Source organism: Priapulus caudatus, unplaced genomic scaffold (assembly GCF_000485595.1).
Source record: "Priapulus caudatus unplaced genomic scaffold, Priapulus_caudatus-5.0.1 Scaffold55, whole genome shotgun sequence".
Lineage (NCBI taxonomy): Eukaryota > Metazoa > Priapulida > Priapulimorpha > Priapulimorphida > Priapulidae > Priapulus > Priapulus caudatus.
The window spans coordinates 193,003-207,979 of NW_014577116.1; the positions used below are offsets into that span (position 1 = coordinate 193,003).

Genomic DNA, 14,977 nt, shown 5'->3' on the forward strand with positions numbered 1-14,977 from the left:
ATATATATATATATATATATATATATGAGACTGTGTAACAATAATAGGGCAGTACTAATGTGATGGGCAAAGGAAAAATTAGCTACTCTCTAGAGATTATTTATGCATTCACTCGGTATCTTTTTTTTTGCTATAGAATAAGCTATTCCAAATTCATTGGGAGAGCATTTGCTCCACCACCAACCACTCTATATGCTTTTGTACAGCCCTGCATACAATGCTACCAGTGTAGCACACTTCTGTTCTGTCACGCACCTCTGATAACACTCGTGATCGTTCAGACCAGCATTTACAATTCATGTCTACACTATGTTTAACTCTGTCTACCCGTGTTTACGGCGAGGATCTTAACACGGTCACGGCATTGTAACCGGCTGAGTCATACATAGCCGCTACACTTACCTGCAGTTGGGAGGTGGGTCAAGTGTGATTTCTGCGAGCTCCTTCTGAATCCTGAAAGTGACACAAAACCAACATCATATAAAGAATAGATGATACCTAATTCTTCTTGTCATGCATCATAGTAAACGAAATAATGTTTGACAACTGTGCTGACACTCAATATCAACAGTTTGAACTTTCACCAATGAATCAAGGTCATGCCATTATATATGCAGCTGATGACACCAATATGCTTACAGCCAGCATTTTGGTTTCACTACCGAAAATTATTAATGAACTGATAAAGTTCTATAATCACAAAATACTCAATATTCATAGCACAGAATGCTGATTGATCTCTTCTCGCTGCATTCAAATATACTGGTCAACTAAGAACTGGTTCACAAGATCTATTAATTAAATGCACACGTACTGCTGTGCATGGTGTTTGACCTTGTTAGACTACCAGAATTAATTTTATTAATAAACTCTGGAAAACACGATTTGAATGTTGCTACTCAAATATCAGCAAAAGCAAGTCTAAATATACATTCAAATGGAATTCAATATGGAAAAATACATTAATAAGTAACCCACATCTTCCCTTTATGTCAAACCCTGCTATATCTAACCCAAACTTGCAATATATAAAACCAAGTGAGAGCAAAATAATCGATGAAACAGATAACAAAGCAATCTAAACTCATCATGTTCTCGTTTAGCATTATCTAGATGTTCCCCTCCCTACACTGATAAACAGTTGCACTCTTACAGACGTAAGTGTTTGCACATGAAAGCTATTGCTTGACCTTAGTATGACTTTCGCTCACTTAACACTGATTAGTATGTGCAGTCTCACTGCAGCCTCCATTTTTGCATTTCTCTGTATCAAATTTGGTGCTCATTACTCATGGAGCACAGATCCACAAAGGAGGCATTCAATGGCAGCATACTGATATGGTGGTTTGCTAGTGAATTACGAAATAAAGAGTAGAAGCTACATGAAACATAGCAAAAGTTTCAACTTAATACATATCATCAGCCATACAGGCCTTCCACTCATCAATTAGTGAATGACTACAGGCCAGGCGAGTGCGTGCGTGCATGAGTGCGTGCGTACGTCCGGGTGTATACTCCCTTGTTAGCTGTATCCATGTGCAGTACGAGCTTATGTCTGTTTGCAGGTTCATTGACTGTTGGTGGGACACCAGACGCGAACCTTGGCATTTTTCTGATATCCGCGGGTTCTCAGGTTTGGTGCGACAACCTATACTATAATCCATACTCTTCACTAACACAACTTATCCACGTTCGAGCGTCATTCACGCTACATGCTCACACAAATTTGTTACCCAATATAAATATACCGATTTTGTGATATCACGCACACTGCTAGCCTAGTGCTAATTTTCACGCAGTTCAGCAGCACACTATTATACGAGATCACCTGGCACTCTGACTGTACAGTACAAATGTGTCATGCACCAGTACGCTCGCGTGCGTGCGTGCGCGAGTACGTGCGTGCGTGCGTGCGCGAGTACGTGTTCTTGGCAGCCGTGCGTACACACGCGTCTCTACAAAAGTGCGTGCATGTGCATGCGTGCGTGTCTGCATGTGTTTTAGCACGGCATCGGTTCAGCTCAAATCAAATCAAACTAGAAATTCTTAGAAACGTTATCAATGTCAATGTAAACTCCCTCAAAGCCTGCTGTGTTATCAGATCAATCTACGCAGGCCACGATGAAAGGACCAACACGATAAAAATAATGATTTCTAAAAACCCTGCAGACTTCCGAAAATACCGCCGGTTTAGTGTCTACGCGTATGTCGAGGCGCGTGTCTATGATGCACGTACATGTACAAGCGTTTGCCAGTGGCTGGACAGACCTTGAAACAACCATTACAGTAATACTGTTAATTTACACACGCTCTCCCACCCACTCACATTCACAACTGTCCATAGGCTCTACATTAACAATCGCAGAGAAGAGCCGTAACCTGATTGCATAGCAATACTACAGACGGCTGCTATTGAACAGTAGACATGCACTGCAGCATTATGGTAGTGCTGAAGGCCAGATTACTTTCTAAGTACATAGTTGTTATTGATCTCCACAGCTGCATGTAGCCAATAGTCCCATGTGCACAATTCCTGCTCACTGTCTCTACGCGCCATATAGATATATATATATATACGTATAGCTACGCCCCGTGGGCTAGGGAATAACGTCTACAGAAGCACAAGGATTACGCACGCACGCACACGCACGCACACACGCGTAAGCAAGAACGTACGCACACACACTCGCAAGTACGCACGCAATCTGCAGCAAATTTAAACTGTATGTGATGGACAAGCTCGGGATCGTTCAGGTTACGCCTGTCGTGCGGTGCAATGTCCACTATAACGTGTCCACCTCACAACGAATCCCTCCAAGTCTCTCTACGACCATCTGGACTAGCAGGTTTTCTGCAAACGACTCCTTTCCGATGTATCTTTGTTGTTGGTACGTACGCAACAGACTGACGTATGACACGTATGACATGCGAGAGCGAAGCGAGCGGGCGACGAAGACAGTATATTATATAAGCCGGTAATGTCATGATCAGGGGCGTAAATCCGTACCGAGGAGTGGGGGCGACGATCGGCGATAGCCGGGGGCGAAATTAACTTTGGCTGCCGCAGGCACGCCAGTGCTAGGGGGGTCTGGGGCATAGCCCCCCAGAAAATTTTGAAATATTTAAGCCATTTTCCTGCAATCTGAGGCATACTGTGGCCCATATTCTCATGTCTGATGCCACTATCTCAACCCTAGACTCAACCCTACAAGTTAGGATTCAAAACACTTTTCATGACTTTTCAGAGAGCGTACACAGTTACTATAGTACTAATACATGTATTAAAACACAGGTAAGAATTGCAATTTCTCACAATTTCACGTGTTTTTGTATGTTTGCAACCATAGACTTTTTGGCTATTCTTTTTCTTTTTTTCCTCTTTTTTTTTGAATCTCAAGGGGAGATATTTGTACAGGCCATCCCCCCCTCCTTTAAGAGCGGGGGGATGCATCCCCCCCGGGATTTACGCCCCTGGTCATGATACTACGGATTCACCTTCGATCGGAGTAATACTGTAAACATGTTGTTTCGACGTGAAGCAGGAACACGCTCCGACACCCCCGCCCCCCACCCACCCACTCCCACCGCACCGTAAATGCCCGGGGATCGTATAGGTGGATGCTACGCGATGAATACTGATGTCATTACAGCAGGAAATGAAGCGCTACTGTAATGGCAGACGATGACTGAACACGGGGTAATTCCACTTTTGCAGGACGTGGGGATAATTAACACCCCCCTAAGATGTTGTGAATGTGTAGAGATTAGATACCTATATATCCTCACTCGTTAAAAATGTCAAAATGGTGGTTAGGTGGCGAAACACAAGTAGTATGTTACAATATTTTTCCCAGCATAGGACATATTACCTAAATATGATGCTGAGACGGAATATGAACGACCGGGGAAAGGTGAAGTGGAAAGGGTTTAGGGGAGCCAACGAGCAGAGATTTAAGGTGACGAGGAGGACACTGACAAAGGTAAGAAAGGGGCACAGAAAGAAGGAAGACACAGAGAAAGTAATTAGAGAAAACAGATGTGAGGAGGTCAGGAGGGTATTGATACTGAAGATGAGAGAAGGGGCAGAAGAGAAAGGAAGGGTTGAGCAGAATGAAGTGCTAAGCCTGTGGCTTAGGCAAGGACAGCAAAGAGACTAGCTGAAGGAACCAAACAACAAGGGGGCACGACAGAAGGGAGCATGTGAGAAGAGGAAACTAATAAGGCAGCAGACGTAATAGGAGATAACCTGGTATTCATTTTCGTCCTCTCATTGCCTCTGCTTTCTCACCTCTGCCTTCTCTCTCCTTCCATCTTTCTTCCTAACGCTTTCAATGAATACTACGCAAAGCTAGCACTGTCTGGCGCTGTGAAAATTAGCATGCGGTTTCCTGACGTTTTGTCCGAATGCATTTTTTTTTATCCTGACACTTTGTCTTGCTACCCTACATAGCGTGCTGTAGTCACGCGCCCTTGCATCTTCACGCAGCAGCACTGATGTCATTTAAACTCGGCAGCCGCACTAGGGCAAAAACTGGAACAATTCGGACAGCACCGTGCACGGATACACGAGAGGTGTCAGATCCAAAGGCGCTCCTCCGATCGGGCGTAGTTTTTTTACAACCGTACTGCCTGTTTCTGCACAGCCGTACGCCAGATGCACCGTCTCGCGCTGTGAGTGTGAGTGTGGCCAGCGGAGTAGTGTGCACTGCGTCTGCGTTGCAGCGACTCGCATCTAGGCACCCACAAAGTGGCCGAAGCAGCTGGTATCAAAATAACAGCGCCGAGAACAGTGTATAATACCGACGGTCTATTGAAGTCAAGCGATCACGATGCCAAAATATTACGTTAGGCACGGAACGTTATTATTTCATAGCGTGGTTTACAAGAAGATGTTTCTTTCAAAATGTAACGAGTCGTCAAAATAATTTTTTTAAATTAAAGCTAAATTTGAACACAAGAGCATCACCGCAATACCATCAAGAACCACCACGAGAACATAATAGGGGAAATGAATGCAATTACATTAATAATTTATGCGCTACATGAAGTCATCTACATAGAAATGACGCACACAGGCACGCACGTACGCACAAGAGCACATCACGAAGCATCAGCAGCATGCATGATCATACAAGGCAGCTCTAATCTCTCGTTATCTCTACGGATACAGCAACTAAGTGATACACTCGTCATAGCCCATGACACTTACCCCTAAGTCGCTGCTCTAGCCCACACCCTGCCCCCACTGCTACAAACATATAATAACATAATGACAGGGAGCTCACTACATATCAGAAAAAAAGCTAAAGACAAGAAAGCTCCCGTGCTGTCCGTCCACTCGGCTACAGCAGGAGTACAGCATTATCATAAGGCCGCGTCTGATCAGTCATCTACTCAGTCTCATGCTGCACAGGTTTCCGTAGAAAGCCGCTAGTACTGCCGCCGATCTGCTGGTAAATATTATGCAGCTGTGCGCTACCCGACTACGCGAGGTCTGCCGTCTGTCCCGTCAAGATTACTCTGTGCAGAGCGGTTACAAGTCATATTATGCAAAACCCTGACTACTATACTCACGAAGGTAGGATGGCCGAGCTACTCAGTTTCACATAGCTGCAAATTCAATCGGTAGGCTACTAACTACAGTCTGTCATCTACTCAATCGGATACAGCCACTGACATAGTGTAGCTAGTTTACGTGTGTCTGTAAATCCGGCATACACGATCCACGCACGCACACGCATGCAGTCGCTATGGTTTGACATGTGATTGAGAGCAAATCCCACTGAAGAGCCAAACTCCTGCCGTTTCAATACATGCTAATATTGAAGCACAGTACACGCATCTCACTAGCACGCTTCAACAACTCTTGTTTTATATGCAGCACGTGTCCAAGCGCATGCACTGTAAACCACTTGCGACCTGACAGTGTGGGGGCAGTACAACTGTAATCGCATTTATAGGTTAGACCGTTAGAAGCTACTATGCCACACATGATTGTACCACACCAATTTGCACAATCGTGTACAATCTATTATTTCCCGGACCGTGCATTAACGGCCCTTCCTCTCCCGTCTTCCATCCTTCCCTCACACACAAACACAAACATGGCACACAGGCACCGCCAACATAATATAATATAATGCCATTATAATGTAACACAATATATGTGAATAATATGCCATAAAGACGCAATGCATGAAAATACACGCGCATCATAACTACGTGTCATCATTTTGAGACCATGCACTACACCCCGGTGCACCTCCCACGTACTTATATGGCACCCAAGTTATTGATTCATTATTCATGTTTACCGGATTCGGCGTGCATTGCCAACATTCAATGGCAACAAATCCGCACCCATCGTAGCAGTTTAACAAGAAGCTGGATGTCAGTGTGAAACCAGAACCTATGATGGTGAGGTATAAATGAAATGCCTCACGTACATGCAGACGCGCACCTACTCTACAACACGTCACTGCATGTGCTCTCTTATACAATGTTCCTGCTGACCACGGATTCCACTGGGTGAGATGAAGAGCTAATAACGTTTATTATCTGCATTATTAGCTTTTGAATATATGCATGATAACACGCACGCACGCACGCAAACACGTACACAAGCTTACCGCATATCCAAAACCCGCATGCTGTCCTAAATTTCAAATAACTAGCTATCCCCACATTCAATTCTGTAACATTTGCCGAGGTTAGCCCCAAAGCATTGGCTTGGAAGACTGACTCAACGACTACGATGCCTTGTTTCTACCTTATATATATATTTAGAAACACTTCGTAATCATCCTCACTGTGTGACACAATTATATGTTTGTACATTTTCTAATCCCTTGTGGTTTTAGTAGTGCATGAAATCGCCACCCTCGTGAAATCAGCACGCTCCCCTCAGTAAAAGCTACAGCTTACATCTACTTGGAAAGAGAAAAGGATAAATGATGCCACAGCATTATAGAAACATGAGCTTGGAATCGATTTTACCAGCATTTCTAGTAAAAAATTTCATGAGCATAATAGGGGTTCACTGTTAATAACGAGTCGAAATGCGATCATGTAATTACTTAATAACTATTATGATCACATGGTTCTCGCTCTCATTCCCACGAGAAACAGCCGAAGCTATGCAGAACATAATACAGACACACGTTGTTCGGTTCATTTGCAGTAGTCCTGGACATTTGAATTGAACGTAATGGCATAATGATGGCGTAATGAACTCTTCTGATGTTATTAAGCAAGACCCTAACACAGAGCAGTACGACTGAATCGTTAAATGACTACAGTTCGTGTAAAGCATCTGTAAAGCTTGCTTACACAGACTATTATAATAACATTTTGAATATGATTCTAGTTGTTTTAGAAAGTTCACAAATTTTTGGGAATGTGAACATTGTAAAATATGATACGAGGTGACCCACTACGTCAGCAGCACTTCACACCCAGTCACCCACTACGTCAGCAGCACTTCACACCCAGTCACCCACACACAAGCTGCCAAAAAACCCAAGATGTGTTGGTAAATAATGCCATGTACATTCGTAAAACGGCATTGACGGTTATGTCTGCTTGAGCATAAATAAGTACATAAAAGGTGTACAATGAAGTTCACCACCAGCACCTTATTACATTGTACTTTTAAATGATTTACTCGGATGCAATAATACACTATGATATACAAAGTAATAACACTATAAAGAACATTATAGAGAGAGGGGATAGATAACAAGATATAAGGAGAATAGCAGTATGCAAATATAGTAGATAGCTAGAAGCTTCACAGCTGGCTTCCATCCATTACAATGCAAACTAGTATTATATTCCCTGTCTCCATATGAGACTCGCATATATAAATACACAGATTTGACAGTGTATTCATACAATATAGTGTAACATATGTTTTACAAATGTTGCATGAATTAGTCAGTGGAGCTAGACTAGGGGTTGTCTTAGTAATAGTCTATCTAGACACAGCGTCGCGCATCTTGTTGCAGCTACATTGATGTTATAGGGAGAATTGTAAACGTGTTTTAGGTCGGGCGTTTCTAAGGTCATTGTGAAATGGAGGTAGGACGCGGTCTGGGATAACGGGTGACATGTGCGCTCAGAATGTAGGGGTTTTGGGGGTAATATATAGAAGAGAGATTAGAGAGAGGGGGGAGACAGAGATGTAGGAGTTGGTTGTGATTGCGAGACTGAGCACACGTGCTTACGCGCGTTTCTTTGTCCATTTGTGCAAGATGGACACACCGTGTGCGAGCATATATTAAAGTTTATTCAGGTTACCACACAAGTTTGTATTTCTATATCATCTTTTATGCATTCAAATATAATTCAACGTTACAATAGCATGAAACATATGCATCGCTTGTATAAAATTAATAGACGTTTTTACCCAAGAGTACACACAGTACAACCTACCAAATTCATACCATGCACATAGTAACACTAAGTGATTAATATTCTAGATTCCAAATTCTACACCTTGGCTAGCTCGCACATCCAGTTAATTTCTATCACAGCAAACGCATACGAAGTCAGCATGCTTTTAAAATGCCCACACGCACACACATGAATGAACACATTCACGAACCCCCCCCCACATGCAAACATCCAAAAGGAGTACACCTAATATGCATACAGACACACACTCCTAAATTAAACAATAGTATAGGTAAACATATAGTTTATCTCCTACATGGCGTACACCATACATTACACCTACCGTTTAGCACTGGTGGACATAGCCTTGTTGTTAACCTTTTCCACGGTTTTTCCCTTGCCCTTGCCACCTCGGCTAGACTCTCCGGACCCACGGGACGTGCTTGCCATCATCACTGATGCTGGTCTATGTACCTAGGTGAGGATGGTAAACATACTCACTAGAAATGGGTAAAATCGAGACATCGTATGTTACAGTTTTCACACTGCTTCTAAGCATGGGGTGACAACGCTTGTTTTTGTTGTCTCTCTTCAGAATTTACCAGAATATATATAGTGCCTGAACTTCTACAAAGCACATTACCTAATTAATGCAGGTAGTCTGCATGCTTCTTTAGACCATGGGGCCACAGTGAATGCATACTTGCAATAAAAATGTAGAAGCCACCACCAAATGACTTCAAATACCACAGACAGGTAACATGTCAACTCAGACAGTGCACACTGATTTAATCAATGTATATGTGTAAGTGGTAGTATATGTTCACATAAAGTAGTAGGCCAGAGGTTTTATCCCAAATTTGGTATTTATTTATTATTTATTTTAAAGTTATTTCTACATGCACACTAAGTGTAATACAGGCTTGCATAACATATGATTAGTTCTACTAGTACTTACTTTCATGTCATATGCAAAACATTTGTAACTTAACTCATATTGGATAGGATAATTAAGTGTAGACTCTGTAGTTGTACATTTATCTGAGGTGGTTATGAACTTTGATACATAGCCAAATATTTTTTTCAAGTAGGTTACCTATAAATGCAGAGCTACATGGGACTATGATTGTTCTTGCCTTCACATAGAAATAAATACTGCAGACATAACCCTATTAGTATTATACTCGAAATCAAACAAATACCACAACCAAAATTTAAATGCAGTTATTAGTAATTATGTCACATATCCCACTAATTATCATTCATGTTCACAATCTCTACCCTATAATATTAACGTAGACGTTTACCTACCTATACAGTCCTGACCTATATACACTCGACGATGACTAATTATTCAATGACTGGCCTTTCACATTGGTCACTTCATTATACTGGCCTCTTACATGTAGAAACACAAAAATAATCGATGCACTACACTCTGCAACTACTTCCTCATATGACATTGAAACTTGCTGCTGTGTTTTGCTTTCACGTAGAAAATTTACAATCCTTTTACAGTAGACGAGACCTAGTTATTTACATGACTTGCAATGACAGGTTAGATGAAAAGAAGATGGATAAAACGCATTTATACTTATATAGGCCTACACAACCACTCGGGGCAGTAAGTACAAACATAGAATAATATGCTTAGTAAGCTGTAACTGAGGAGCACTGACCAACGTTTTCTAGTTTCCATCCCTCGACTAGAGAACTACTACTAGTAGTAGTACTAGTAGGCTACTAGAAACTGAGCCTTAGTACTTAGATTTGCCTTGGCGAAGGCAAATGATTCTACATTCGAACACTATCATACGCAGGAACTATTGAAGCTATATCATAAAGGTGAAAGAATAACGTAAAAGCAATAAAGAATCTTACACATATACAGACGAGAAATAACAAAGACCAATCGTCTCTGGATGCGCTACATTCCGAACTGCTACGTGGAGTTTTCCAAACAAAGGACCTGCCACAGGAAATACAGCACGATCGCACAACATGCACGGGAAATCGCTTACGTTGAAATAGGATCACAATTTCACAATATACCATGCATATAACGCAGAAACGTTTACGTCATCTGGTTATATGTATACTTGAGCACTACTACACTTACCTCAAAGAAGAAAATCGTTAAATTCTAGTAGAAATCGTCCTTGAAAACGAAGAGAGTACACTAGCTATCTCCGCCGCGTGCCCTGAACTCCACCATGGCTGTTCCGACTACCTCCCGCTGCATATATTTTGACGTTTTAGTTTGAAAGGAATCATCGTAAAACTGCTGCAAAATTGTAACATAGTTCATTTTGCTAAAATCCTTAAAAGTCCTAAAAAACATATAGGGCGCGATATATGTAACATCCGTCATATTTAAAATAAGAAATAAGATAGTCGTCGTATAGGATTTGGCAAACATAGGGGGTGAACCATAGATTGATGTAAAAGCGGGAACGTCCATTGAATCATAATATTACCGGCGCATCTTGTTGAGGGGCGCACTATATATTTTCTCTTCTTGCAATGCAAAAAGTGAGTGGTTCGTATCAATTGAATATAATTTCCCTTCTCTAACATTGCACTGGTTTATAAATTCATTTGCAGTATACTTTACGGCCTGGCCTGGTTAGCTGCGCGTGTGCAGAATGACTCATCATTGCACAAAATGTAGGTACGTAAGTAGATATATGGTTGGTGTCAATCAGTGCGTGTAAGCTGGAAGAGCAGCTGGCCGCTAGCGATACATGCAATAATTCAGTAATCGTGTGAAATACCCCATTCGCGTAATAATTTTAGATAGGGATAATAGCCGCTTACATTTCGATGACCAACTATGCCATTTTTAGTAGTGTACGTCAGATGCTGTCGCTATGCGATAAATATGCAAATGACTGATTTGCGGGATCAGATATATATATGTATAGGCCCTAGTGTAATAAAAATGCAGGGATAGGTCAGGTTAAACCGGGAGCATTCGACCTTTACGAAGACGAAGACTTAGACTTAGACAGGCGTCCTGTAAATGCGTGCCAGCTCTGCTATTGCAAATACAGGAGCTTCAAACCGGACGATAGCCATAAATGAAGTTTCAACATTTCTAATTGAATTTCGCAACTGGAATCGTTATGTTCAAGTGCACCGCTTCGTGTTATGCTTTATAGAATATGGAAAGCGAAACGTAATAGACGAAGGTTTTATGAAAAAACATAAATATTGATGAGCCGGCAACGATCGATTTCGAAGACTACAATATCACAGTAAACTATTATGTACGTGTAGGCTACTGTTAGCGTTTATAGAACACATGCAGACAAACCCGAACGGAAACAATGAAAACCTAATCATTATTAATTTAGGAAGGCGTTTAATTACCAATTTTACACGTTTTAGTACTATTGAAAGAACCATATTAGCATCACAAATAACTGCATCCTCATCTGTGTACGTATATGTTTTAATTCATTCGTAACTCTTTGTACCTAAGTGGATAGGCCTACGTTCTATCAATAGCGTTGTCTAAGAAATGTGTAACTTACTCACGCCAAGTAGCGGCACACTCTATTGAGTTCTGTTTATGCATAGTGTGAGATCCCTAAATATCGTGTGAGTTGTTATAAAGTAACATCTTCCAGAGAATATTGAATACCTGATTTCACATGTTTTCGATGTTGCGATTTCCGACGGCCGCTCCGTCGAATGCAGACTGCAGTGTACAGAAAATGTTTATTGTGTTCATGCATATCATGTGGTTTCTCATGGCAAGTATATATATATGTGATGCAAAATTTCCCATAAAATACTGCTAACCATTATTGGGCCGTAAACATCAAACAACAATAACCCCACGCAATAGTTTATATCAGACTAGTTTTTCAACGATTACACACAGCAGGATCTGATGGTATTTCATTGTGCTGCTACATGTCTGCATTAGTGAACCAGGCGAAAAGTTACCATGTGATTGGATGTAAAGACTTAATTACACTTGTACGTGTAAAAAATGTAATACAGCATTCGTCACGCGCTCATAGCGATTACGCTGATGTTACCTATCGCTCCACCGACCTGTGCCCCTCGTTATAAGCATCTTTATACAAAGTCCAGCGTGTTCTGTTATATATATATATATATATATATATATATACATATATATATATATATCAGGAGTAGATAACCTATTATCTACTCCTGATATATATAATATTATATCCAATATCATATGTGGATATATCTATATAGATTGGATTTCATGCAATAATACCGCTAGTGGTGTTACATAACCGCCTTTATTTGTATCCAATCAAATATTCTATCCCGGGCAACTCCCCGGGTAACTCGGATACAAATCGGCTGTACTAACAATCACAAATTAGTTGTCTAGCATGGCTACAACGCTATTGATGATTATACTGTAGAGTGAAAGCAATAAGTTAACGAGGTGCATGTATCGATGCCATATCTGTACAGATGAGGACGATGACGGCGTGTGAGAACGTAGGCGACACCGCGACGGTGTGTGGTTAGTCCGTTTAACTGAGCCGTATATAGAGATATACCGTATATACGTAGATAGAGCCGTCTATATACGGCTCTGCCGCTTCACTGCACGCAGCGCCCCATAAACGCGCAATTTTTATAGGCCGCTGTTGCACGCGGTTAGTAGTCATGACGTCACCCAGTTGTCGTCCGATTGCTGCTCGCGCCCCCAAATCGTGTAATTCGAGCTCATGTTCACCCCGTCTCCGTGTTGACCGTCGTGTCAGCATCTTTTACAGCAGGGTCGTTTTTTGGGTTTGTACGATAAAATACAATACAGTAGAGTAGAAATCCTTCAGTCTCATGGGAGACACAGGTCATTTGTGAACTCCCGCCATGTCGCTCGGTTGGTCGCCTTCCCCTCCATTTCCCTCCAGGTGTAGCCCTTCTTCTTGAGTTCCGCCAAATGAAATGCACGTCTGAATATAACCGATTCAAAACGAAGGTGACAGTTGTGGCAAAGCAAATGCAAGAGGAGATGGGCGGGACGTGGATGAGTTCTAAGAAAGCGGGAGGAGAAATTAAGTAGGCAAGGAGATGTTAATTTTTGACTAAAGTTTAAACGGCGTCTTTTTATGTTTAGCTTTGTAAGTTTAGCTTAGGTACGCTCATAATAACGCATACTTACTTTAATTTCTTCTGACAATTAACTACGTTTACTGAAATTCGGGACATTAGGAAATTAGGGAATGAGTCCTGCGAGACTACTGGAGTGCTGTGGCACTATTAAGAAGTGCCCGGACACTATGGAGGACATACTCTCACTAGTTGCGACGATGTAACGTGGAGCAAGTGCTCCCATACGTGTGTCATAGCTTGGGAAACGCGCACAAAACTAACATATCTACCTACAACAAGATATCATAAACAAAAACAAATACATAGTTTTAAAAGAAGTTTCTTGCTTCTTGAAACAATATGTTCCCAGTTCTATTTAACAATGTCATCATCACAATTATAATAGTTACCAGCAAGATACAAATATTATTAATTGTTATCAGTCGTCATGATTTTTACACCTGGTCGAAAACATAACCTTGTAAGTGGTATTGGAAGCATATCGTGCTGTATCGTTAAATAAAATAGAATCCTATACTTCCTATATCGTATTGGTGGCAAGTTGTGAAATTGAATGAGTTCTACGACCTATAATAACAGTATAATGCAGCATTCTCTAGTGGGTCGGTCAGCTGCTAGTGTCAAATTTCACAAAATTGCAATTTACAGCTGTGAAGAGGTTTTCGTATGATTTGACACGACTTTACATGACTTACACACTTATAACACAATCCATGCACGCGCGCGAGTACCACACACACGCACGCATGCACTGCCTTCGCACCACCGGCGCATGTCCTTTGCGAACACTACACTAAAAAAGCTTCTCGTCAGCATCACGGTATGGTACAGCGATGATGGACATGGTAAGGTCATGACGATGTCCAGTATGGCATGTCAACACAGGGTTCATGGTTCATCACCATGGCTCGTGTCGTCGGAGCGCGTAACATGTGTGCTGCGTAGCGCGACACTCGCTATATGCACGCGCGCGCATCATGTAGGGTGAGCGTGCCGTGGCGTGACCACACGCTACATTGTTCGACCTGGCAGCGGACAAGCACCGCTTTATATACAGAAAAGACTCCCTAAATAACTCGTTCGTACTCGCTGTCGTGCCGGCAGCCAGAACTCTGAATTCAGTCTACAGAGGGACCCGGCAGCAGAGCAGAGTGCGATCGGCCGGGTGGACATTCAACGCAGGGATCAACGTAGATACAATAATATAACCCAACACGGGAGTAGACTTCTCTTGTCTTCTCTTGTGTTGGGTTACATTATTGTGTCTAGAATCCACGGTACTCGGCGTCGGCGTCACGCCTGGGTTGGTACCAGCTCTAGTTATTACAATCTTCATTGCACTTGGTCAGGCAGCGAAGGCTACGCGCTGCAGTACCTATTACTGGGATAGATGCCCACGATGTCAAGTCATGGTTATAGCCTCACCGTGCGCAGGGCCCACAAACAACAGTTTTTCAATCGACAAGAC

At 42.0% G+C, this 14,977-nt stretch overlaps 1 protein-coding gene across 4 annotated transcripts in view; it reads right to left on the reverse strand.

Moving 5' to 3' along the window:
- Positions 1 to 10,628, reverse strand: part of LOC106821003 (ubiquitin-conjugating enzyme E2-24 kDa-like) — a 14,873-nt gene extending 4,245 nt beyond the window's left edge. Inside the window, exons 1-3 of one of the 4 annotated variants that reach the window (XM_014825635.1) lie at positions 10,514 to 10,628; positions 8,738 to 8,894; positions 403 to 453 (exon numbers count right to left, since the gene is read on the reverse strand). In XM_014825635.1, the coding sequence (XP_014681121.1) occupies positions 403 to 453; positions 8,738 to 8,847 (161 nt within the window). In that variant the 5' untranslated portion in view covers positions 8,848 to 8,894; positions 10,514 to 10,628. Of the gene's footprint in view, positions 1 to 402; positions 454 to 8,737; positions 8,895 to 9,705; positions 9,905 to 10,275; positions 10,471 to 10,513 lie in introns of those variants that run through there. The other 3 variants (XM_014825634.1, XM_014825633.1, XM_014825636.1) reach the window with 3 other exon arrangements.
- Between the last annotated feature and the right edge of the window lie 4,349 nt (positions 10,629 to 14,977).